Source organism: Amblyraja radiata, chromosome 29 (genome assembly GCF_010909765.2).
Source record: "Amblyraja radiata isolate CabotCenter1 chromosome 29, sAmbRad1.1.pri, whole genome shotgun sequence".
NCBI classification, from domain to species: Eukaryota; Metazoa; Chordata; class Chondrichthyes; order Rajiformes; family Rajidae; genus Amblyraja; species Amblyraja radiata.
In genome coordinates this window covers 838,731-862,014 of record NC_045984.1, presented here as the reverse complement: position 1 = coordinate 862,014, position 23,284 = coordinate 838,731, and the positions used below count along the sequence as shown (strand labels likewise).

Here is a 23,284-nt window from a genome sequence, read left to right as displayed (position 1 = left end):
TTTCCTTTCTGTCTATCCCTCCTGAATATTCAATATCCCTGGCTGTTCAGCTCCCAGCCTTGGTCACCCTGGAGCCATGTCTCCGTGATCCCAACTGTATCATAGATATAATGTGCGCGTGTATGTGTGTGTGTGCATGTGTGTATGCATGCGTGGTGAGCGTATTTGTGAGCATGTGTGTGAGCGCGTGTGTGTGTGTGAGCATGTGTGAGCGTGTGTATGAGCGTTTGTGTGTGTATGTGTGTGAGTGCGTGTGTGTGTGTGAGCGTGTGTGTATGAGTGTGTGTGTGTTGGCGTGTGGAAGAGAGCATGTGGGTACTGGCGTGTGGAAGAGAGCGTGTGTGTGAGCATGCGTATGAGCATGCATGTGTGCCTGTGTGTGAGCATGGGCGTGTGAGTGCACTTGTCTGTGAGCATGGGTGTGTGTTCGTGCATGTGTGTGTGGGTTAGCGTGTGTGTGTGCGCTGGTGTGTGGGTGTGCATGCATTTGTGTGCATGTGTGAGTGCTTGTGAGTGTGTGGGCGTGTGTGTGCGTGCATGTGTGTGTGCGCGCATGTGTGTGTGTGTGCGCATGTGTATGAGCGTGCATGTGTGTGGTGAGGGTGTGTGTATGTGTGAGTGTGCGTGCGTGTGTGTGCATGTGTGTGTGTTTGGGTGTGTGTGTGTGTGAACCAAAGATTATAGAGGAGCAAGATAGACCACTCCTCGAAAAACGCGTAGTATGACGTGTGTTTGTCGACGCCATTTTATTGAGCATTTTTTTGGGCTTCCCCCATACTGTCATGGCGTCCTCATGTAAATCTTCATCTCACTGCTCCGCTATCAATTGTTCTAATCGTAAATCTAAACGACCCGACCTGTCATTCTTTAGGTTCCCCGATAAAAAAGAAAGGTAAGAAAATATTATTATTATTTTTTATCGATATTCTGTGGTGAAAATGTTATTTTCCCTTCTCCCATCAACGGCCATTGGGAAACTAGGTTTGTCGGTACATTAGAAAGTGATTAGACTTATTTTTAATAGATCTTTACTTACCACTATAATAAAGACAATTTTAACACTTCTGTACGTTTTTGGTTTTGTTCTTGTAAGGGATTGGTCTCCAAAATATGGCCCGCGGGACACATTGGGCCCAGTGACCACGAGATTTTTCGAGCTCAGATTCAAGTCCGAGAACGCGGCAGCTGTTACCCGTTATATCCCTCGAATTGTCGATACATCACAAGCAAAGATCACAAGCCCGCCGTGAAGAAGGATGCAATCAAATATTATACAACTCTGCTCTATCATCTTTGGGTGCAATGGTGGGCCGGGGCGTTCGGCGGCGGTGGCCGCAATCAAAGATACGAGAGGAGCTCTGCTCTATAATCTTTGGACGGAATGGGACGGCGCACGTAAGGGAATGTGCAACGTCCACTCCCAGTAAGCCTGGACAAGGAGAAAGGACATAAAGGAGAAAGTCCCCAAAAGGAGAAGAGAAAATGAAATCATCCCCCTTCTCCCCTCCCCCCTTCCCCCTCCCCCCGGCTCCTCTCCCCCCTTCTCCCTCTCCCCCCTTTTCCCCTTCTCCCTCTCTTCTCTCGATCTCTCTCTCCCTCTCTTCTCTCGATCTCTCTCGCTCTCCCTCTCTTCTCTCGATCTCCCTCCCTTCCCTCTCTCCCTCCCTTCCCTCTGTCCCTCCCTTACCTCTTTGTGAGAGTTGGTAGCTCTGCTATGCCTTGGGTCCAAAAGAGGATAGAAAGAAAATACTTAATGGTCTTTGTAAGAAGATTTTAATAAGCTCTTCTACATTTAAGGTAAATTGACATATTAGAGGCAAAAAGCATCTTCAACATACAGGTCTCTCCACACAACTGAAAACAATTGCATTTAAGTGATATATCATCCATTGTTCAGGCATGTAGTTATGATCATCTTTTTTCTTATTAGTTAATCCTAAATGATATCTCCTGTAATTTCAGATGTCAACAGTGGATCCAGAATACTCGTCGACAAGATCTCCTGCTCCGAACTGCAGAGTATTTGTCAAATAACTGCCCTCTTATGTACATTGTGTGAAATTGTGATTTGTTAACTGCACAAAACTAATGCAAATGGCGATATATTTATTATTGTATCTACGTTGGACATTTTGCTCTTTGGTGTCAGAACGCGGGGTGGGAGATTGCAACCTTCACGTGGTCCGCCCTGTTTCGACAAATGCAATCAAATAAGATCAAATAGAACAAGTTGTCCTACAACTTTAGGCTGTGCACGCCCCTATACGCAAGAAGAAGAAGGAGAAGTGTCAGAACGTAGTCTGAAGAAGGCTTCCGACCTGCAACGTCACCGATTCCTTTTCTCCAGAGATGCTGCCTGACCCACTGAGTTACTCCAGCATTTTGTGTCTATCTCTGTTTAGATTGGACTCGTGGGTGGAGATTGCGGCTGGTCTGGTGATCTAGAACGAGGGCCAAAGTCTCAGAATATGGGTCATGATATTTAGTAATGAGACAAGGAGCAGTTTCTTCACTCAAGGGCTGGGAATCTTGGAATTCTTGATCGCGTGAGATGGTGGAAGTCGAGTCCTTGAAAGGAGAGATTTTCTTTTCAAATACGAAAAGGATGAAGGATAATGGAGAGAATGTGGGAATAAGGTGTTGAGGTGCAGGATCAACAATAATCTTACTGATGGTGGTGTGAACTTAGATGGCTTATCCTTGCTTTTATTTCTTACAGAGATACAGCGCGGAAACAGGCCCTTTGGCCCACCGCGTCTGCTTTGACCAGCGATCCCCGCACACTAACACCATCCTACACACATTAGGGACAATTTACACTTATACCAAGCCTACAAACCTGTATGTCTTTGGAGTGTGGGAGGAAACCGAAGATCTCGGAGAACACCCATTCAGTCATGTAGAGAACCTACGAACTCCGTACTGACAGCACCCACTGTAAGGCAGCAACTTTACCGCTGCACCACCATGCCGCCCTTAATCCACTAGGGCACTAGGTTACAATAAACTTCCTACATATTCCAGGAATGCATCTCATAAAAATGGGAGAGGTTTAAATGCATTGTAAAATCTGCTGTCAGTTTCCTAGATCGGTATTGCTCTAATGGCCTCTTTGTATCATTTTCTTTGATTTAAACCATTCATTGTTCTGCATTTAGATTTTATTTTTTCCCCTGTGGATCACAAGGCACTGTTTGTTTCAGGGGTGACTCTAATCTCCAGCGTAATTTGACAAGACAGCCAAGAGGGCAAACATAGGCAGTTCAGATCTGCTGCCTGTATCGCATGAGAGAACAAGAATGAGACCAACTTGTTTTTTGCAGATCATCAACCCCTGACTGATGTTATCAATGCCGATGGTGACTCAAGGAGACTCAACCAGGTGGTGGTTTACAAAGGTCCATGCCCATTGTTCCTCATGGCATACCACCAGCCTCAACAGATCACCTAGTCATAGAGTCTCACAGCATAGAAGCAGGCCCTTCAGCTCAACTTGCCCACGCTGGCCAACATGTCCCATCTACACTAGTCCCACATGCCTGCATTTGGCCCATACCCCTCTAAACCTGTCCTAACCATCAAATAACCTAACAGAACTGTCATATGAGGAAAGATTTAAAAGACTAGGCTTGTATTCACTGGAGTTTAGAAGGATGAGGGGTTATCTTATAATATTGTCTACAGTGTACTATGTTTACAGATTCTGTTGTGCTGCTGAAAGTAAGAATTTAATTGTTCTATCTGGGACAAGCTAGATGCAGGAAATTGTTCTACATGACAATAAAACACTCTTGTTAGATGCAAGGGGACCTTATAGAAACATATAAATGAATAAAAGGACTGAACAAGCTAGATACAGGAAAAATGTTCCCAATGTTGGGCGAGTCCAGAACCAGGGGCCACAGTCTTAGAACAAAGGGGAGGCCATTTAAGACTGAGGTGAGAAAAAAAAATTTCACCCAGAGAGTCGTGAATTTGTGGAATTCCCTGCCACAGAGAGCAGTGGAGGCCAAATCACTAGGTGAATTTAAGAGAGAGTTAGATAGATCTCTAGGGGCTAGTGGAATCAAGGGATATGGGGAGAAGGCAGGCACGGGTTATCGATTGGGGCTGATCAGCCATGATCACAATGAATGGCGGTGCTGGCTCGAAGGGCCAAATGGCCTCCTCCTGCACCTATTTTCTATGTTTCTAGAACACTCATCCAGCAATCTTCGAGCCCACCAGCTCATCCCTTAGTCAATTCATCAGCTTTTCCATAAGAACTTCCATCAGTTCTTCCAAAAGAATGACAATCAGACAATCTCGATTACCCTCAGCCCATCAAGCAGCCCCTTAATTCACCCAGAAGTCTGAACTATTGAATGCTCACTGCATCTCTTTCCATGTCGGCAAGTTAATATCCAGCTGCATGAACCATGTGAAAAGGGAATAAATAGATGCGTGTGGTGCAGTGATTTGTGCAGCACTATAGGCCTGGAGACCAAGAGGAGTTCACCATTGAACGGAGTTTGAACGGGGGGGCCTTGAGGCCCCCGACCGAGGAAGAACAAAAGGAAGGGACTTGAACTTTATTTCGCCTTCCATCACAGTGAGGAATGTGTAGGAGTCACTGTGGTGAATGTCTGTATTAAAATGTGTTTTTGAGTGCTGTTGCTTTTAATTGTATGACTGACCTGGCCAATGAAATTCCTCGTATGTTGCAAAACATGGCAAATAAAATCTGATTATGATTCTGAAAAGCCTTTCCCTTCCATACTCTTTCCTCTCTGATCTTTTTGCAGTTGACTGCCTTTCTGTACTTGTTGCAAGAGATTGTCGTGGCATCCAGCATCCTCGGAGAATGTAGAATTAAAGGCAGGCAATGCCAGTTTTAAAGATGGTTATTTGCCTCAAGATTGGATTATTGTATCTCCAGAACCTCCCCAGAGGCTCTGGGAGACACAAGGTTCAAGAGGGAACACAAACAGCATAATTAGGAAGAATATTAAGAGTAAGATTTTCAATTAAAATACTGTAATTGATGGAACCTTGCCTTTAAATTGGTTCTTGGATGAAACCCTGATGGTTCTCACATTGTCTCTTTAAATTTACTCTCCTTTTCACACTTGCATTAAAACACACAGCCACCGCCATTCACAGTGATACTGCCCGGCACTCATAATTACAGTCAACACAGCCACCTTGACAGCCACACAAAATGATGTAAATAAAAATTGTTTTCCTTGTTTAAGAAGTTCAATTTACAATTATTTGAAATTGTGGGGGTTGGTACAAAATACTGCTGACCCACAAATGTGTTGCTATGAGACATTCACATTTAAAAAATCCATGTCTCAAAAAAAGCAAGAAGGTGCCCATGTTATTTGACCAACTTATCAGATGAATTTAAATATGTAGGTATGTATGCATTAGTTTTGCTCCTAATTCCCTTTTCCAAATCATTAATATATATGGTAAACAGTTGCGGCCCCAACACCAAGCTTTGCGGCAAAAAAATCCAGAAGATTAGTCAAACATGATTTCCCTTTCATAAATCCATGTTGACTTGGACTAATTCTTTTACTGCTATCCAAATGCCCCATTATTACATCTTTAATAATTGACTCCAGCATCTTTCACACCACCAAAGTCGGGCTAACTGGTCTGTAATTCCCCGTTTTCTCTCACGCTCCTTTCTTGAAAAGTGGAATAGCATTAGCTATCCTCCAATCCACAGGAACTGATCGTAAATCTATTGATCGTTGGAAAATGATCATATGTATAAATATATATGTATGTGTATATATGCATGTATGTGTATATATGCATGTATATGTGTGTATATATGTATGTATATATATGTTTATATATGTGTGTATGTATGCATATAAATGTATCCATATGTATGTGTGCATTTGTATGTGTATACGTGTGTATGTATGTGTGTATATATATGTATGTGTATAAATATATATATCTGCATATATTTATTATTACTATATAATTATATATATAATTGCCTTTATGGTTTATGCACATCATCTTACAAGACAAATGAATTAATAGTGATTATTTAAATCAAAGTTGCTTCCGATCCATGAGAATAAACTTTATTATCTCTAACTTGCCTCTCACACACAGACACACATTCATATAAATATATAAAATATATATACGTTAAATTTAATTTTGTGCAGTGTGTGTTAAAGGGAAACTGCACAATACAACGCAAAGGAGGGGGCTGTTCCCGCTACAAGATACTCGAGGATCTTTGCTTTGGATCAAAGATTATAGAGGAGCTCTATAATTTTTGCTTTGGATCACAGAGGATCACAGAGGAGCTCTATAATCTTTGCTTTGGTTCCGTCACGTACTACACGTCAGTCCATTGGATTTCGGAGGAGTGGTCTATCTTGCTCTGCTATAAGATCTTTGGTGTGAACAGGAGTTGTTTGTGAGGTCAGTCTTACTTCCTGTGTGGTGACACTGATCTCACTGTTCCAGCCCTAGCACACACGGCTCAATCACCCAGAGACCGACATCGCTACTTCACCGTCCGAGCCGAGACTGACCCAGCCCTGCACCCTCTGTCCCCTCTGCTCCTGTGGCACTCTCACCGCATGGACATCCTCCTCTGGACCTTCATCTGGCTCTCCCTGGGTAAGTCCTCACTCGCCTCTCCCTGCGGCGCCCGGCAATCCCTCCCCTCCTCTCCCTCTCCCCCCTCCCTCTCCCTCTCCCTCTTCCTCTCCCTTTCCCTCTTCCTCTCTCCCCTCTCTCCCTCCCTCTCCCCCTCACAATAGACACTCTCCCCAGTCCCACATGCTCCCTCCTCGCCTCTGCTCTCTCATGTGCATCACCATCCTGACCGCTCTCTTTATCTGCCCGTGGAATTCTCGCAAAATTTAACAAGAGAGAGAGAAGGAGAGGGAGACAGAGAGAAGGAGAGAGAGAGAGAGAGGAGAGACAGAGTGAGCGAGAAAAGGAGAGGGAGTCAGAGAGAGAGAGGGGGCGGTGGGGAGGGGAGTGGGGAGAATGGGCTGTGCGGGGAGGGAAGTGGGGTGGGGGAGAGAGGATATGGTTTATCGAGATATTCCCGTGGTCTCTACCTCAGTGCCATGGGATAGGTTGTGGTGCATTGTGGGGGTGGGAAGGGCATGGGACGGGAGTGCCGGTGCAGTCAATTGGTGGCAAAGAAAGCGAACTCAATGCTGGCATTTATTTCAAGAGGGCTTGTATACAAAAACAGGGATGTAATGCTGAGGCTCTATAAGGAGCTGGTCAGGCTGCATTTGAAATATTGTGAACAATTTTGGGCACCGTATCTGAGGAAGGGTGTGCTGTCTCTGGAGAGTGTCCAGAGGAGGTTTACATTAATGATCCCAGAAGTGAATAGGTTAACCTCTGTGGAGCATTTGTCGACACTGGGCCTGCACTCGCTGGAGTTTAGAAGAATGAGGGGGGATCGCATGAAAACATACAGAATAGTGAAAGGCCTGGATAGAGTGGATGTGGAGAGAATGTTTCCACTAATGGGTGAGTCTAGGACTAGAGGACACAGCCTCAGAAATAAAGGATGTTGTTTTTGCAAGGAGATGTGGAGGAATTTCTTTCATCAGAGGGTGGTGAATCTGTGGAAGACTTTGCCACAGAAGGCTGTGGAGGACGTCAGTGGATATATTTAAGGCTGAGATATATAGATTAGTACGGGTGTCAGACGTTATGGGGAGAAGGCAGGAGAATGAGGTTTGGAGGGAGAGATTGATCAGCCATGATAATTGGTAATAATTTTCCAATGTTCTATAGATTCAGGATCAGTTCCTGTGGATTGGAGGGTAGCTAATGTTATTCCACGTTTTAAGAAAGGCGGGAGAGAGAAAGGGAATTATAGACCAGTTAGCCTGACATCGGTGGTGGGGAAGATGCTGGAGTCAATTATAAAAAGATGAAATAGCTGCACGTTTGGATAGCCGCACATTTGGATAGCAGTAACAGGATCGGTCCGAGTCAGCATGGATTTACGAAGGGGAAATCATGCTTGACTAATCTTCTGGAATTTTTTGAGGATGTAACTAGGAAAATAGACAAGGGAGAGCCAGTGGATGTAATGTACCTGGACTTTCAGAAAGCATTTGATAAAATCCCACATAGGAGATTAGTGGGCAAAATTAGGGCACATGGTATTGGGGGTAGAGTGCTGACATGGATAGAGAAGTGGTTGGAAGACAGGAAACAAAGAGTAGGGATTAACGGGTCCCTTTCAGAATGGCAGGCAGGGACCGAAGCTCTATATATATTATTGATTTAGATGAAGGGATTAAAAGTAACATTAGCAAATTTGCAGATGACACAAATGGGTGGGAGTGTAAACTGTGAGGAGGATGCTATGAGAATGCAGGGTGACTTGCACAGATTAGGTGAGTGGGCAGAAGCATGGCAGATGCAGTTTAATATGAGGTTATCCACTTTGGTAGCAAAAACAGGAAGGCAGATTACCATCTAAATGGTGTCAAGTTGGGAAAAAGGTAAGTACAATGGGATCTGGGGGTCCTTGTTCATCTATGAAAGTAAACATGCAGGTACAGCAGGCAATGAAGAAAGCGAATGGCATGTGGCCTTTATAACAAGAGGAGTCGAGTATAGGAGCAAAGAGGTCCTTCTGCAGTTGTATTGGGCCCTAGTGAGACCACACTTGGTGTATTGTGTGCAGTTTTGGTCCCCTAATTTCAGTAAGGACATTCTTGCTATTGAGGGAGTGCAGCTTAGGTTCACAAGGTTAATTCCCGGGGTGGCGGGGCTGTCATATGCTGAGAGAATGGAGCGACTGGGCTTGTACACTCTAGAGTTTAGAATGATGAGAGGGGATCTTATTGAAACATATAAGATTATTAAGGGATTGGACACGCTGGAGGCAGGAAACATGTTCCCAATGTTGGGGGAGTGCAGAACCAGGGGCCATGGTTTAAGAATAAGGGGTAAACCATTTAGAACGGACACGAGGAAACACTTTTTCTCACAGAGTGTTGTGAGTCTGTGGAATTCTCTGCCACAGAAGGCAGTGGAGACCAATTCACTGGATGTTTTCAAGAGAGAGTTAGATAGAGCTCTTAAAGATAGCGGAGTCAAGGGATATGGGAAGAAGGCAGGAACGGGGTACTGATTGTGGATGATCAGCCACGATCACATTGAATGGCGGCGCTTGCTCGAAGGGCTGAATGGCCTACTCCTGCACCTATTGCAGTGTAGCTGCTGTTGGCGCCGACGATGGCTGCCACGGTGTACTACTCCTTAATGTTTTGTCTGTGTTTGTTCATTGTGTCGTCTGTGAAAACCCCACAAAGATCACTTTCATGAGAGAGGTACTCATTAACATCAGATATTTGGTACGTCTAAACATTGTTCTGGATTTCTCTCACTCGCTGGATTATTTGGACATACTCGTCGGCGGGGGAGGACCCAGGGGAAGTGCTCTGGACCACTCACCCGACTCCGGCCACAAGGATCATGCACACCGCTCCCAAGAATATTCCTGGCAAACGTACGTTCTCCCAACAACAAAGTGGACGAACTGTAACTACTACATCAGACAAACAAGGACTTCTCTCGAGACCCTGCCCTGTGCTTCACGGTCAACTTTTGTGAGGACCGTTGTATTCCAACTAGGACCCAGACCTGATTAAACAATGACAAGCCCTGGTTTACTGCAGAACTCAGACAGCTCCGCCAGTCTAAAGAGGAGGCCTACAGGTAACAATGTTTCAAAATTTTGAGATTTAAAAAATCAAGTCTGTAATTTATCCCATCAGATAAAGCATAAAAAGAAGTTTAATTTGACACCTCATTCACTTTCATATCTCAAGTATTTAAAAAGTTATGGCCATTTTCATACTTAGAAATTAGCATCTTGTTCCCTATTGATTTTCTATGGACATAACAAAAAAGCTGTGATCGTGGACAGTCAAAAGCCCATAACCTTCTTAAAAATTAAGAGAACTGAATGAAATTTTCAGTTATCGTAGATTGAACCATTCTGAAACAAATATAAAATAATCTTACTTGGATGACCTGAAATTAAAGCATATAATTAGTTAGTTACCCAAGTGTAGCTAATTTCAAACTTCAATTACTAGATCTAAACATCTATCCATTTCTTAATAAATGATTAACATTTTTAAATAGCCTAAGTGTCCAAATAATATTCATAAATAATTTACAATAAAACATGATTTTTAAATCTCATTTACATTAATTTATAGGCCAAATGGAAGGAATTTAGTGTTCAATTGCTGTAAATTAAAGTCCATTTTAAATCAGCTTTCTAGTGGGATCCTGTGAACGCGCTGGTTTAGAACGTTCACATTGCGGTAGATTTGTGCCCTCAAATGCCCAGAAAAATACTGCGGGATATAATGGGCCCAAAATGAGCTACTCGCAATATTAAACTTTGTATAAAGGGATCTTAAGAAGCCCTTTTTAATGTAAAAATAAGCAGCCTACCTTCTATTATTTGCTCTATGCGACCCTGACAGCTGCCGGTGGTCGCGGGTTTAGAGATTGATTTTTAAACTACTATAACTATTATACGAGGCCTTTAAAACTAATAATAGCTTTTGCGACGGGGTCTTCCAGCGATTTTCCGTTAATAATTAACTAGGCTTAAATCGCGTTTTAAACCCGCGCCCCTCTAAACGGCGCCAAAATCGCCCACACGGGCTGGGACAGATTTGCAGCAACGCTTCAGGTAGGTTTTGCAACATATCTACAATACTCTGTGTGCTGCAGCAAGCAAGAATTTCATTGTCCTATCTGGGACACATGATAATAAACTCTCTTGACTTGAGTATACAAGCCCAGCCGCTCCATTCTATCAACATATGACATTTCGGGTGGAGACCCTTCTTCAGACTGATGTCAGGGGAGGTGACGGGACAGAGATAGAGACAGAATGTAGGTGGAGACAGTCAGACTGGTGGGAGCAGTGGGGAGGGGGAGGGGGAGGGGATGGAGAGAGTGGGAAAGTCAGGGCTATCTGAAGGTAGAGAAGGCAATGTTGATACCGCTGGGACAGATTTGCAGCGACGCTTCAGGTAGGCTTTGCAACATTCCTACTACAGGAGCGGGGATGCAGGCCTCTGCAGGCAGGCCAAGTACAAGCTGAGAAGAGGAATCAGAGCTGCCAAGGAAAGGTAGTCTGAGAAGTTGAGGAGCAAGTTCTCAGCTAGAGACTCTTCTTCAGTTTGGAAGGGTTTGAAAATCAGAAACGTAACCCTGGTACCCCCCCCCCCCAACCAACCAACACAGCCAGACCCCAGTCTGCAAAGAATGGACCCTGCACCCACTCCTTCCCATTCACCACTTCACACCTCATGGCCGACCGCGCACCCCTTTTTTCCCAGAGTAAAAAAAATTCAGAGGAATAAAAAAAATTATTCGAAATTCGGGAAATTCTGGTTCCGCCCCGCGGGTTGATTTGAAAAATATATTTGTGACCATCCGCGCCTGCGCAGTGGGGGGGGGGTCAGATCACCGCCATTTTCAATCCATCGCCTCGATTCTCCGGGCCTAGTTTGGGTGAGTGGGACCATAAAATATTGCGTCGCGTTGCGGGGAGGAGGAATCTATTTGTTTTATATCAGGGGTGTTAAACAGTTAAACCCGACACCAGGCGCTGCTCCGGCCGGGTCTATGCCCCGCCCCCCCCGCCTCGCCTTTCCCATCACCCGCCGCCCCCCCCCCCCCGGGCCCACACTCCCCCCCCCCCCCGCCCGCCGGGCCCACACTCCCCCCCCCCCCCCGCCGGGCCCACACCCCCCCCCCCCCCCGCCGGGCCCACACTCCCCCCCCCCCCGCCACCCCCGCCGGGCCCACACTGACCTGTACTGACCCCCTTCCCATCCATCCTGCACTGCACCCCCCATTCATCATGTACTGACCTACACATTCATCCTGCACAGACTCCACACTGTACTGACCCACCCCCATTCATCCTGTACTGATCCACCGATTAATAATAATAATAATACATTTTATTTATGGGCGCCTTTCAAGAGTCTCAAGGACACCTTACAAAAATTTAGCAGGTAGAGGAAAAACATGTAAGGGGAATGAAATAAATAGTAGAGACATGACTAGTACACAAAGTAAAGACAGAATTCAATTCAAAACACAATACGAGGCAAATGAATGCACAGATGAAAAGGGAGGGGGACGTGGGGCTAAGGATAGGCAGAGGTGAAGAGATGGGTCTTGAGGCGGGACTGGAAGATGGCGAGGGACACGGAATTGCGGATCAGTTGGGGAAGGGAGTTCCAGAACCTGGGAGCTGCCCTGGAGAAGGCTCTGTCCCCAAAACTGCGGAGGTTGGACTTGTGGATGGAGAGGAGACCGGCTGATGTCGATCTGAGGGACCGTGAGGGTTGGTAGGGAGAGAGGAGGTCAGTGAGATATGGGGGCGCCAGATGGTGGAGGGCTTTGTAGGTGAGGATCAGGATTTTGTAGGTGATCCGGTGGGAGATGGGAAGCCAGTGAAGTTGTTTGATGACTGGAGTGATGTGATGCCAGGATTTGGTGTGGGTGATGAGTCGGGCGGCTGCGTTCTGGACCAGTTGGAGTCAGTTGATGTACGTGGAGCTGATGCCAAGGAGAAGTGAGTTGCAATAGTCCAGTCGGTAGGAGATGAAGGCATGGATGAGTCAGCAGCGGGAGGTGTGAGAGAGGGTCTGAGTTTGGCGATGTTGCGGAGATGAAAGAAGGAGGTTTTAATGACATGGCGGATGTGAGGCTCAAGGGAGAGGGTGGAATCAAAGATCACGCCAAGGTTGCGGGCCTGGGGAGATGGGGAGACAGTGGTGCCGTCGATGGTGAGAATGGGGTTATTGATTTTGCTGAGTGTGGCTTTGGAGCCTATGAGTATCATCCTGTACTGAACCCCCCATCCATCCTGTACTGATTCCCCCATCTATCCCGTGCTCTCCCCTCACAATTTTACCTTCTCCAACCAACACGCACTAATTGCCCTGCCTCAATCCATCCATTCCACACCGATTGCCTTCTTAATAATAATAATAATAATAAATTTTATTTAATGGGCGCCTTTCATACATCTCAAGGACACCTTACATAGTAATCGGAATAAAAACATATAATCGGAATAAAACAAGTAATTAAAGACATCACAGTGACACAAATTAAAAACAGAATTCAATCCAAAAACAGAAAATCAAAAACACAGTGTGAAAAGAGAGCAGCGGCAGCCAAAGCGCGCCTTCTTAACCCCCCCATCTATCCATCAAGCACTGATTCACCCACCCTACTGCGTTGGAAATGTCCTCAGAGCGAACATTAACTATGTTTGATGATGCAATACAGTCAAATGTGTTTTAATTCACAATGTTATTATTTGTTTTAATCCATAACGATGGATTAATTAATTAATTTGTGAACACGTGAAACATTAAAACTGCAGTGTTCGATTGTCACAGCTACCGTTGACACGTTATTACAGATGCTCTTAATGTGGAGTATCAGTACTGTAGTTATTTATTGAGCAACATTCACAACTGTACGTTGGATTTATCCAGGTTTTACTTCTACAGTCGGTCATATACATCACAAATTTGGTCAGGAGATATTTCAGTTGTAATTTTAACGTTAATTCTGAAGTGGGAATGATGGAAACAGCGTTTATCAATAATTTTTTTTAATCTTGTGCGTACAAACTAGCTATCTTCATTGCTGTTTACAGCACGTACATCTAATCTGAATGTCCGGTAATGTGGCGTTTTGACACCTTTAAACATATTTAAAAAGAACATTTACTGCATTTGATGTTCTTTGGCCATCTCTTGTCAGTTAGTGTAATGTTTAACCTGTCAGATGGGCATAGTCGGTTTTAACAGCTATTATCATAAAAATGTCCTTGCAACCTGTATATTTTGTTGTGGATAAATTATGTGGGAAGCGAGAGTGTTTATGTACCAATAGCAATAACGACCCATGCTATGGCCATGTCATGATACTTTTCGGTCCTTCACAGAAAACATGCTTGCATCAATCTGTAGTGTGCATAGTTAAGCATATATGTTATCATGGTCCAGGATTTATTGACACAGGTTCATCATACGCTGAATAATCCAACCACATTTTTGTTTGGAAGTGGAAAGAAATAATAGAAATTGCATTCATTGCAACATGGAAAACGAGTTGAAATACTGTATTATAATGTTGCTGCATGTCATTGTGGTATATATCGTCTTGATTGGTGAATATGTTTAGTTTGCGAGTATTTGAAACAGAAATAATATGTGAATGCTTCATTGAGCATAATTTCGACTGGTAACTGCGCACTTCGTCCGAGCACATTAATACACGCGTCATGCAAGCCATTTAAACTGTCATTTCACAACCTAAAAATCTGCCTAGGTTGCCCGGCTGGCAACAGGGAAAAATAGTAAAGTGAGAGCCCTGGGTAGTGGAGTAGGGGGAGAAGAGTGGAGCAGGGGGAAGGGAAGAAGGGGGGAGGAGAAGGGTGGGGGGGGGGGGTGGAGAAGTGGAGAAGGAGGGATTGGGGCTGGAGGGAAGTGGGGGGAAGAGTGAGTTGCACTCACTGAATCCATCGCTGTGAAAAGTTAGAGATGGTGATTGGACCTGGAAGCGGCCCAATACATTTGTAAATAAAACTGGACAGACATATTTTAGAAACATAGAAAATAGGTGCAGGAGTAGGCCATTCGGCCCTTCGAGCCTGCACCGCCATTCAATATGATCATGGCTGATAATCCAACTCAGTATCCCATCCCTACCTTCTCTCCATACCCCCTGATCCCTTTAGCCACAAGGGCCACATCTAACTCCCTCTTAAATATAGCCAATGAACTGGCCTCAACTACCTTATGTGGCAGAGAATTCCAGAGATTCACCTCTCTCTGTGTGAAAAATGTTTTCCTCATCTCGGTCCTAAAAGATTTCCCCCTTATCCTTAAACTGTGACCCCTTGTTCTGGATTTCCCCAACATCGGGAACAATCTTCCTGCATCTAGCCTGTCCCACCCCTTAAGAATTTTTAAGTTTCTATAAAATCCCCCATCAATCTTCTGAATTCTAGCGTATACAAGCCGAGTCTATCCAGTCTTTCTTCATATGAAAGTCCTGCCATCCCAGGAATCAGTCTGGTGAACCTTCTCTGTACTCCCTCTATGGCAAGAATGTCTTCCCTCAGATTGGGAGACCAACACTGTACGCAATACTACAGGTGTGGTCTCACCAAGACCCTGTACAACTGCAGTAGAACCTCCCTGCTCTTATACTCAAATCCTTTTGCTGTGAATGCTAACATCCCGTTTGCTTTCTTCACTGCCTGCTGCACCTGTATTCCTACTTTCAATGACTGGTGTACCATGACACCCAGGTCTCGTTGCATCACCCCTTTTCCTAATCGGCCACCATTCAGATAATAGTCTACTTTCATGTTTTTGCCACCAAAGTGGATAACCTCACGTATATCCACATTATACTGAATCTGCCATGCATTTGCCCACTCACCCAACCCATCCAAGTCACCTTGCAGCCTCCTCACAGCTAACACTGCCCCCTCCACCCCCCCCCCCCCCGCAAACTTGGAGATGTTGCATACAATTCCCTGATCGAGATCATTAATCTATATTACTAAATCCCTGTTCTTGACCGCTTTTGGCCGTCTGTGCTGCGATTTCTGAGAGAACACCGCCACATACGGCCGTCATTTGTGGCCACCTCGCTCAGAGTCAGCCCCCTTCCGCCGCATGTGTGCCGAGGATTTTTCCCGTCGATGAAAAATGACAGAGATAGTAATGTTTTTACAAAATTCACCATTCTCTCTGCTGCCCCATGCTGGAGGGTGGGGGAGGGACTATAAAACCAGGAAGTGGTGTGCCTCAATTAGTCTCAGCAAGGAGCTCTGTCAATTAGTCTCTGTCACTCTGAGCTCTGAATGACACTGAACAAATGTCTACATCACTGTGAGTACCCTTAATGTGGTTTGAAAATGAATATATGGTTAGTTTGAAGTAAAAAAGCAAATGGTTGTTTGGGTTTGGGTTGAAGTAAAAAGGCACTCTCTCTCTCTCTCCCCCTCTCCCCTCCCCTTCCCAGCTCTCTCCCTATCCCTCTCTCTTTCTCTCTCTCTCCCCCTTGTCTCTCTCCCTTTCTCTCTCTCTCTCTCCTCCTCTCCCTCCCCCCTCTAGCTCCCCCCTCTCTCTCCCCCTCTCTCCCTCCCCTCCCTCTCCCCCCCTCTCTCTCCCCCTCTCTCTCTCCCCCTCTCTCTCTCCCCCTCTCATTCTCTCTCCCCCTCTCTCTCCCCCTCTCATTCTCTCTCCCCCCCCTCTCTCTCTCCCCCCCTCTCTCTCTCCCCCCTCTCCTCGCCCCCCCTCTCTCTCTCCCCACTCTCTCTCTCCCCCTCTCTCTACCTCTCTCCCCCTCTCTCAACCCCTCTCCTCCTCTCTCTCTCCCCCTCTCTCACCCATTCTCTCTCCCTCTCTCTCCTCCCTCTCTCTCTCTCCCCTTCTCTCTCCCCCCCTCTCATCCCCCCCTCTCTCCCCCCCTCTCCTCCTCCCCCCTCTTCCTCTCTTACCCCTCCTCTCTCCTCTCCCCCCCCTCTCCTCTCTTACCCCTCCTCTCTCCTCTCCACCCCTCTCTCCTCTCCCCCTCTCTCCTCTCCCCCCCTCTCCTCTCCCCCCTCTCTTCTCTCCCCCCTCTCTTCTCTCCCCCCTTCTCCTCTCCCCCCCTCCATCCCCCCCTCCTCCCCCCCCCTCCTCTCCTCTCCCTCTCCTCTCCCCCCCTCTCCTCTTCCTCCCCCTCATCGCTCTTTCTCCCCCCTCTTCTCCCCCTCTCCTCTTCTCCCCCCTCTCCTCTTCTCCCCGCTCTCCTATCCCCCCTCTCCTCTTCTACCCCCTCTCCTCTTCTCCCCCTTCTCCTTCTCCCCCTTCTCCTCTTCTCCCCCTTCTCCTCTTCTCCCTCTTCTCCCCCTTCTCCTCTTCTCCCCCATCTCCTCTTCTCCCCCTTCTCCCCCTTCTCCTCTTCTCCCCCCCTCTCCTCTTCTCCCCCCCTCTCCTCTTCCCCCCCCCTCTTCTCCCCCCTCTCCTCTTCACCCCCTCTCCTCTTCCCCCTCTCCTCTCCCCCCCCTCTCCTCTCCCCCCCCCCACTCGCCTCGCCCGTTTACTCCTACTCTTGGCTTCCTGTCTGCCAGCCAGTTCTTTATCCACATCAATACTGAACCCCCGATACAGTGTGCTTTAAGTTTGTATACTAATCTCTTATGTGGGACCTTGTAGAAAGCCTTCTGAAAGTCCAGATATAACACATCCACTGGTTCTCCCTTATCCACTCTACTAGTTACATCCTCAAAAAATTCTATTAGATTCGTCAGACAAGATTTACCTTTCATAAATCCATGCTGACTTTGTCCAATGAATTTACCACTTTCCAAATGTGCTGCTATCCCATCTTTAATAACTGACTCCAGAATTTTCCCCACCACCGATGTTAGACTAACTGGACTGTAATTCCCCGTTTTCTTTCTCCCTCCCTTTTTAAAAAGTGGGGTTACATTAGATACCCTCCAGTCCTCAGGACCTACTCCAGAATCTAAAGAGTTTTGAAAAATTATCACTAATGCATCCACTATTTCTGCGGCTACTTCCTTAAGTACTCTGGGATGCAACTTATCTAGCCCTGGGGATTTATCGGCCTTTAATCCATTCAATTTACCTAACACCACTTACCGGCTAACCTGGATTTGCCTCAGTTCCTCCATCTCATTTAACCCCCGGTCCCTTGCTATTTCCGGCAGATTATTTATGTCTTCCTTAGTGAAGACAGAACCAAAGTAGTTATTCAATTGGTCTGCCATGTCCTTGTTCCCCATGATCAATTCGCCTGTTTCTGACTGCAAGGGGCCTACATTTGTTTTAACTAATCTTTTTCTCTTCACATATCTATAAAAACTTTTGCAGTCAGTTTTTATTTTTCCCTTTCATGTTTTCTTTCATAATCTTTTTTCCCTTTCCTAATTAAGCCCTTTGTGCTCCTCTGCTGGACTCTGAATTTCTCCCACTCCTCTGGTAGGCTGCTTGTTTTGGCTAATTTGTACGCTTCATCTTTTGTTTTGATACTATTCCTGATTTCCCTTGTTATCCACAGATGCACTACCTTCCCTGATTTATTCTTTTGCCAAACTGTGATGAACAATTATTGTAGTTCATCCATGCAGTTTTTAAATCCCTTCCATGGTATATCCATCATCAACACTTTAAGAATCATTTGCCAGTCTATCTTGGCCGATTAACGTCTCATACCCTCAAAGTCACCTTTCTTTAAGTTCAGGACCCTTGTTTCTGAATTAACAATGTCACTCTCCATCCTAATGAAGAACTCAACCATATTATGGTCACTCTTGCCCAAGGGGCCACACACAACAAGACTGCTAACTAACCCTTCCTCATTACTCAATACCCAGTCTAGAATAGTAAGATTAAACGAGAACTTACCAGTTTGAAGTTTGATCCTTATTTTATGAGGAGGAACGTTGAGGGACTACGTGAAGAACCCGCTTACGACGTATGCGTGTCATTCTTCAAAGCAGCGGTGTGGAATCACAGATAACTATAATGACTAAACATAGTAAGATTAGACAACAGATACCAGTTCAGACTATGATCAAGGGTGGGAGCGGAGGGCACGTAGTCCCTCAACGTTCCTCCTCATAAAATAAGGATCAAACTTCAAACTGGTAAGTTCTCGTTTAATCTTACTATTTTACTTCGGAGTCACGTGAGTGACTACGTGAAGATTTTAAAGCTCTGTGATTTCATGCCGTGGAACGAGTCCATGCATCACATCTGCCTTGATTTTTGGGGAGAGTAGAGTTAACAACATTAGACATCAATACGATATTGAAATCCAACAGTAAAATTATGAACACCAATTATTGCCCCTATTTATGGGTCTATTATATTACAGAACTTAAATTTGTTTCTGTAAATGTTTCAGGTCCAATGACTGGTTTGTTATAAAGTCGTTGGAAAATTCCTCCGTTGGCCATCCTGCTGTCTTGAGGATTTGGTCCATTGGTACGTCCAACTTCATAGCTGCTAATGTAGCTGCAGCCCTGGTGGAGTGAGATTTGAAATGCTAGTTCCCACTCCAGCCTATTTAGGACTTGTTTTAGCCATCCAGAGATGGTCTGGACTGTCACTGTTTTGAATGGCTGTTAGTAGCTGATTAAAGTGACATTCCTCCCCTCTGATGATCTTAGTATACTTCAAGTATGATAGTAAGTGTGTTATAATACAGAGACGACCATCTGTAGGGTAGACCCTGAATTCTGTTTTTTAGGCCTGCTGACCCCTGTCTGTTCTGTATGACTATTACACTGATGTAAACCATAAATTCCAGATGAATTAATCATGTTGTCCAACCTTGTTTTCTGTGGTGACTGGACCCTTGTGGCGTGACCAGGACCATCAGCATGACTGTTTTCATAGTCAGTTCCCGTAGGAACAGAGCTGTAGCTGGAGACCAGTTTCTTAACATGGTCAGTGCAATGCTCACATCCCATATTTGGGAGTACCTGGTTCTTGGGGACTAATTTTAAAATGCCCCTCATGAGTTTGTTTACCAGGGTTTGTCCCAACAGAATGCCGCTCTGTACCTTCATTCCAGCATCTGCAGTTCCCTTTTGAACACCTTCAACAGGTATATTGACAGAGCACCTCTGGCGCAGTTGATGGCACTATGACTGAGCCTCTCATCATAATGGAGGCTTGCCAGGAATTCCAGAACAGACGGGATGTTCATAGATCTGTGGGTGATGATTATTGTTGTGACAGTACTTCCCATTACTAGATGATACCAAGTACTGATGTTTAGGTGGACTGTCTGTGACCCGCTGAAATAATTTCGCATTCGGTCCGTCAGTCCCAGGTGTAGAAGAGGTGCTTCCAACTCTAAATAAATAGGTTAATATATAATAGTGACGGGTAACTCCCCTTGTTGCGGGAAGACCCAGTAAGTTAGGTCTATGATGGATGGTGATGTATGGTTCTGACCCATGTTGATATCACCAGTACCTCTGGTTGCGTAGGGCAATCAGGTATTATCCAAATTCGAGACGTGAAGTCTATAGTTTCTTCCTAAATAACCGACTGATGAGGCAAAAGGGAGGGATGCATAAATGATCCCCCAATCAGCGAAGATACATCTGAACCACTGCCCCAGGTTCTGGCTCCCAAGAACATAATTTGATAACTGGTAAGAGCATGGATGTGAATAGGTCGTTATCTGGTGTTCCATACCAGCTGTTTCAGCAATACATATTTTATCCAACATCCATACAGAGTTTTTAGACTTAGCGTGACCTGTTGTCTGCCACTAAATTCAGTTTTCCTGGTAGTTGGAAGCTGATATCCAATCTCTATCTGGATACGCTATTAATCCAGATTAATAGAGACAGTGACTCTAAGGCTATTGCCTGCATCACAGTGTGGAGGTACCCGGTGAACTCACCGCGGCGGATGCCAGCCCGTGTCCATTGTGTGCTGCTAGTATTACATGTATGGCTGCAGGCAACAACATCTCGTTCAGCCCGAAAGGTCTGATTGACAAGAAGGATTCAATTCAATTCACAAATATTGTTGGCCAGATAGTCACATGGTGTCGATATGTTTCTACCCATATGGTTGACATATGCTACCCCGGTGGTGTTGTCAATTTGTAGATTAACATACTGGTGATATAACCCAAAACAATTTGACTTAAAGCCATGACTAGCTCTCACTTCCCCAGGTATATATGCCCAACGTTAGTAGTGATGCCTCTTGAGCATTCCATCTCCCCCACAGCTGGAGATGGAATTAGTAGCATCCCAATCCAAGGCCCATCAGTATGTGGTTCCATAGACGGATAACTGTGTTTGGTTGTTTCATAAGTCGGTCAGAATGACCCCCACATAATTTCTTGAGTGACGCGTGTAGCGCTCTGTACTATGATTATGTAAAGGTCCGATATCATGTGGCTGTCACACAGCCCCTAATGCCAATTATTCTACTACCAGTCTGATGGCTGGTTTAGTTCCCTGGAAGCCTCCATAAAGGCTGTACCCTTTCTTACGGCAAAGTTACTGCCATGTGAAGTGTGTTAACGGTGGATCGCAGATGATCTGTTGTGTTAAATACATCTGTGGGCACCTTCAATGAGTCCTATATAGCAAGCGTATTTTAATACCATGCTTGCCATGTAGTACCCTAGGATCAATCCCTTAGTTGCACCAAAGGTTCCCATTTGTAATGAATATAAAGTACGAAGTATTCAAATTAGTCAATCTAAGATGAAGTGGTAACCACCTCCACCGCCAGCTTTCTCGCTCCTTCCAGCGCCTCGGACCCATGTATAGGTCCGTGGGGCTGTAGTCCGAGTCGTCGGAAATGACTGCTCCAGACATGCTCCACCGCTGTCGGCGTGCTCCTGGAGCTGAAGTCGGCTCCGGCTCCCGTTTTAAGGGAGATAGCAGTGCCCCGGCCGTTGCTGGCTGCCTGCAGTTCTGCAGACTCTCCCCAGCCAGATCTCATCAGCCTTCTGTAGAAAGAAAAAAGGTAAGTAAAAGAAACGACGTTCCCTCACCTTACTGTTGCAGGTTCAACCCCTGCCGTTTGGGAGGAACGTCCTTCCTCCAGCAATGACGAGTTCGAATGCGTGTAGCGTAATGACACGCATGCGTCGTAAGCGGGTTCTTCACGTAGTCACTCACGTGACTCCGAAGTAAAATAGCCTGCTCTCTCATTGGTTCCTCTACATGTTGGTTTAGAAAACTATCCTGCATACATTCCAAGAAATCCTCTTCCTCAGCACCCCTGCCAATTTGATTCACCCAATCTATATGTAATAATAATAATAATAAATTTTATTTAATGGGCGCCTTTCAGACATCTCAAGGACACCTTACATAGTAATCGGAATAAAAACATATAATCGGAATAGAACAGGTAAAAAAGACATCACAGAGACACAAATTAAAAACAGAATTCAATCCAAAAACAGAAAATCATAAACAGTGTGAAGAGAGAGCAGCGGCAGCCAAAGCGCGCCAGCGTCCACTCTCTTTTCACGGCAGCCATCTTGGACACAGACCTACAGGACTACAATTAGACAAAAAAATCATCCCCCCACAGTGGGTAGCACTGTGGAGGAAGGCACAATGTCCAGTCCCCACCCCATGTTCACCCCAAAGTCGGGCCTATTGAGGCCACCGCAATTGCCTCTACGGAGGCCCGATGTCCCTGGCCGTTCTCACCGGGTGGTCTTGCGTCGGGAGAGTCCTTTCGGCGGCTGGGCCACCTGGAACGGCCGCTTCCTGGTTGGAGCCCGCGGCTGCCGAAGTCGACAAGGCCGCGCCGGTTTGGAGCTCCCAGGCTCCCGATGATAAAGTCGGCGCCGCCTCTCCGCACTGCCGCCCGCCGCACTGCCGCCTCTCCGCACACCCGCAGCCCGGAGATGTTGCTCTCGGCGATCCAGCTCGCCAGAGCTCCAGCGCGTCGCTCCAGCGCGGCGACCCAGGCAAGGCATCGCCCGCTCCACTCCGCTCCGCTCCAGCGCTCCAACGCTGTGCCGCCGCCGAGGCCGAGGTGCTGGGCGGTCCCCGCCAGGAAACAGTGCTCCAAGCCCGCAGGTAGGCCACGAGGACGGGTCGACGGGCAGCCCGGAGAAAAGGCTGCCACACCGACCAGGTAGGGACCTAGAAATAAAGTTACACCTACCCCCCCCACATTAAAAGACCATATCCCCTACAAACAAAAAAACAGGACTCACTAAAAACTATAAAATAAACGAATTTAAAACGGACGGCTGCTGGCTAGCAGCCGTTCACCAAGATGGCTCCTCCTCCATATGTAGCTTGAAGTCACCCATTATAATTGTTTTACCTTTGTTGCACGCATCTCTAATTTCCTGTTTGATGCCATCCCCAACTCCACTACTGCTGTTAGGTGGCCGGTACACAACTCCCACTAGCGTTTTCTGCCCCTTAGTGTTTCGCAGCTCTACCCATATCGATTCCACATCCTCCAAGCTAATGTCCTTCCTTTCTATTGCGTTAATCTCTCTAACCAGCAATGCTACCTCGCCTCCTTTTCCTTTCTGTCCATCCCTCCTGAATATTGAATATCCCTGGATGTTCAGCTCCCAGCCTTGGTCACCCTGGAGCCATGTCTCCGTGATCCCAACTATATCATATTCATTAATAACTATCTGCACATTCAACACATCCACCTTATTA

The 23,284-nt window shown here is 45.9% G+C and overlaps 1 protein-coding gene across 1 annotated transcript in view; it reads left to right on the top strand.

Annotated features, from left to right (window-relative positions):
- LOC116989701 (integrin alpha-X-like) overlaps positions 1–23,284 on the top strand; it is a 139,027-nt gene that overhangs the window by 16,766 nt on the left and 98,977 nt on the right. Inside the window, exon 2 of the mRNA XM_033047298.1 lies at positions 6,487–6,642. Coding sequence (XP_032903189.1) covers positions 6,603–6,642 — 40 coding nt within the window. The 5' untranslated portion in view covers positions 6,487–6,602. The remainder of the gene's footprint in view (positions 1–6,486; positions 6,643–23,284) is intronic.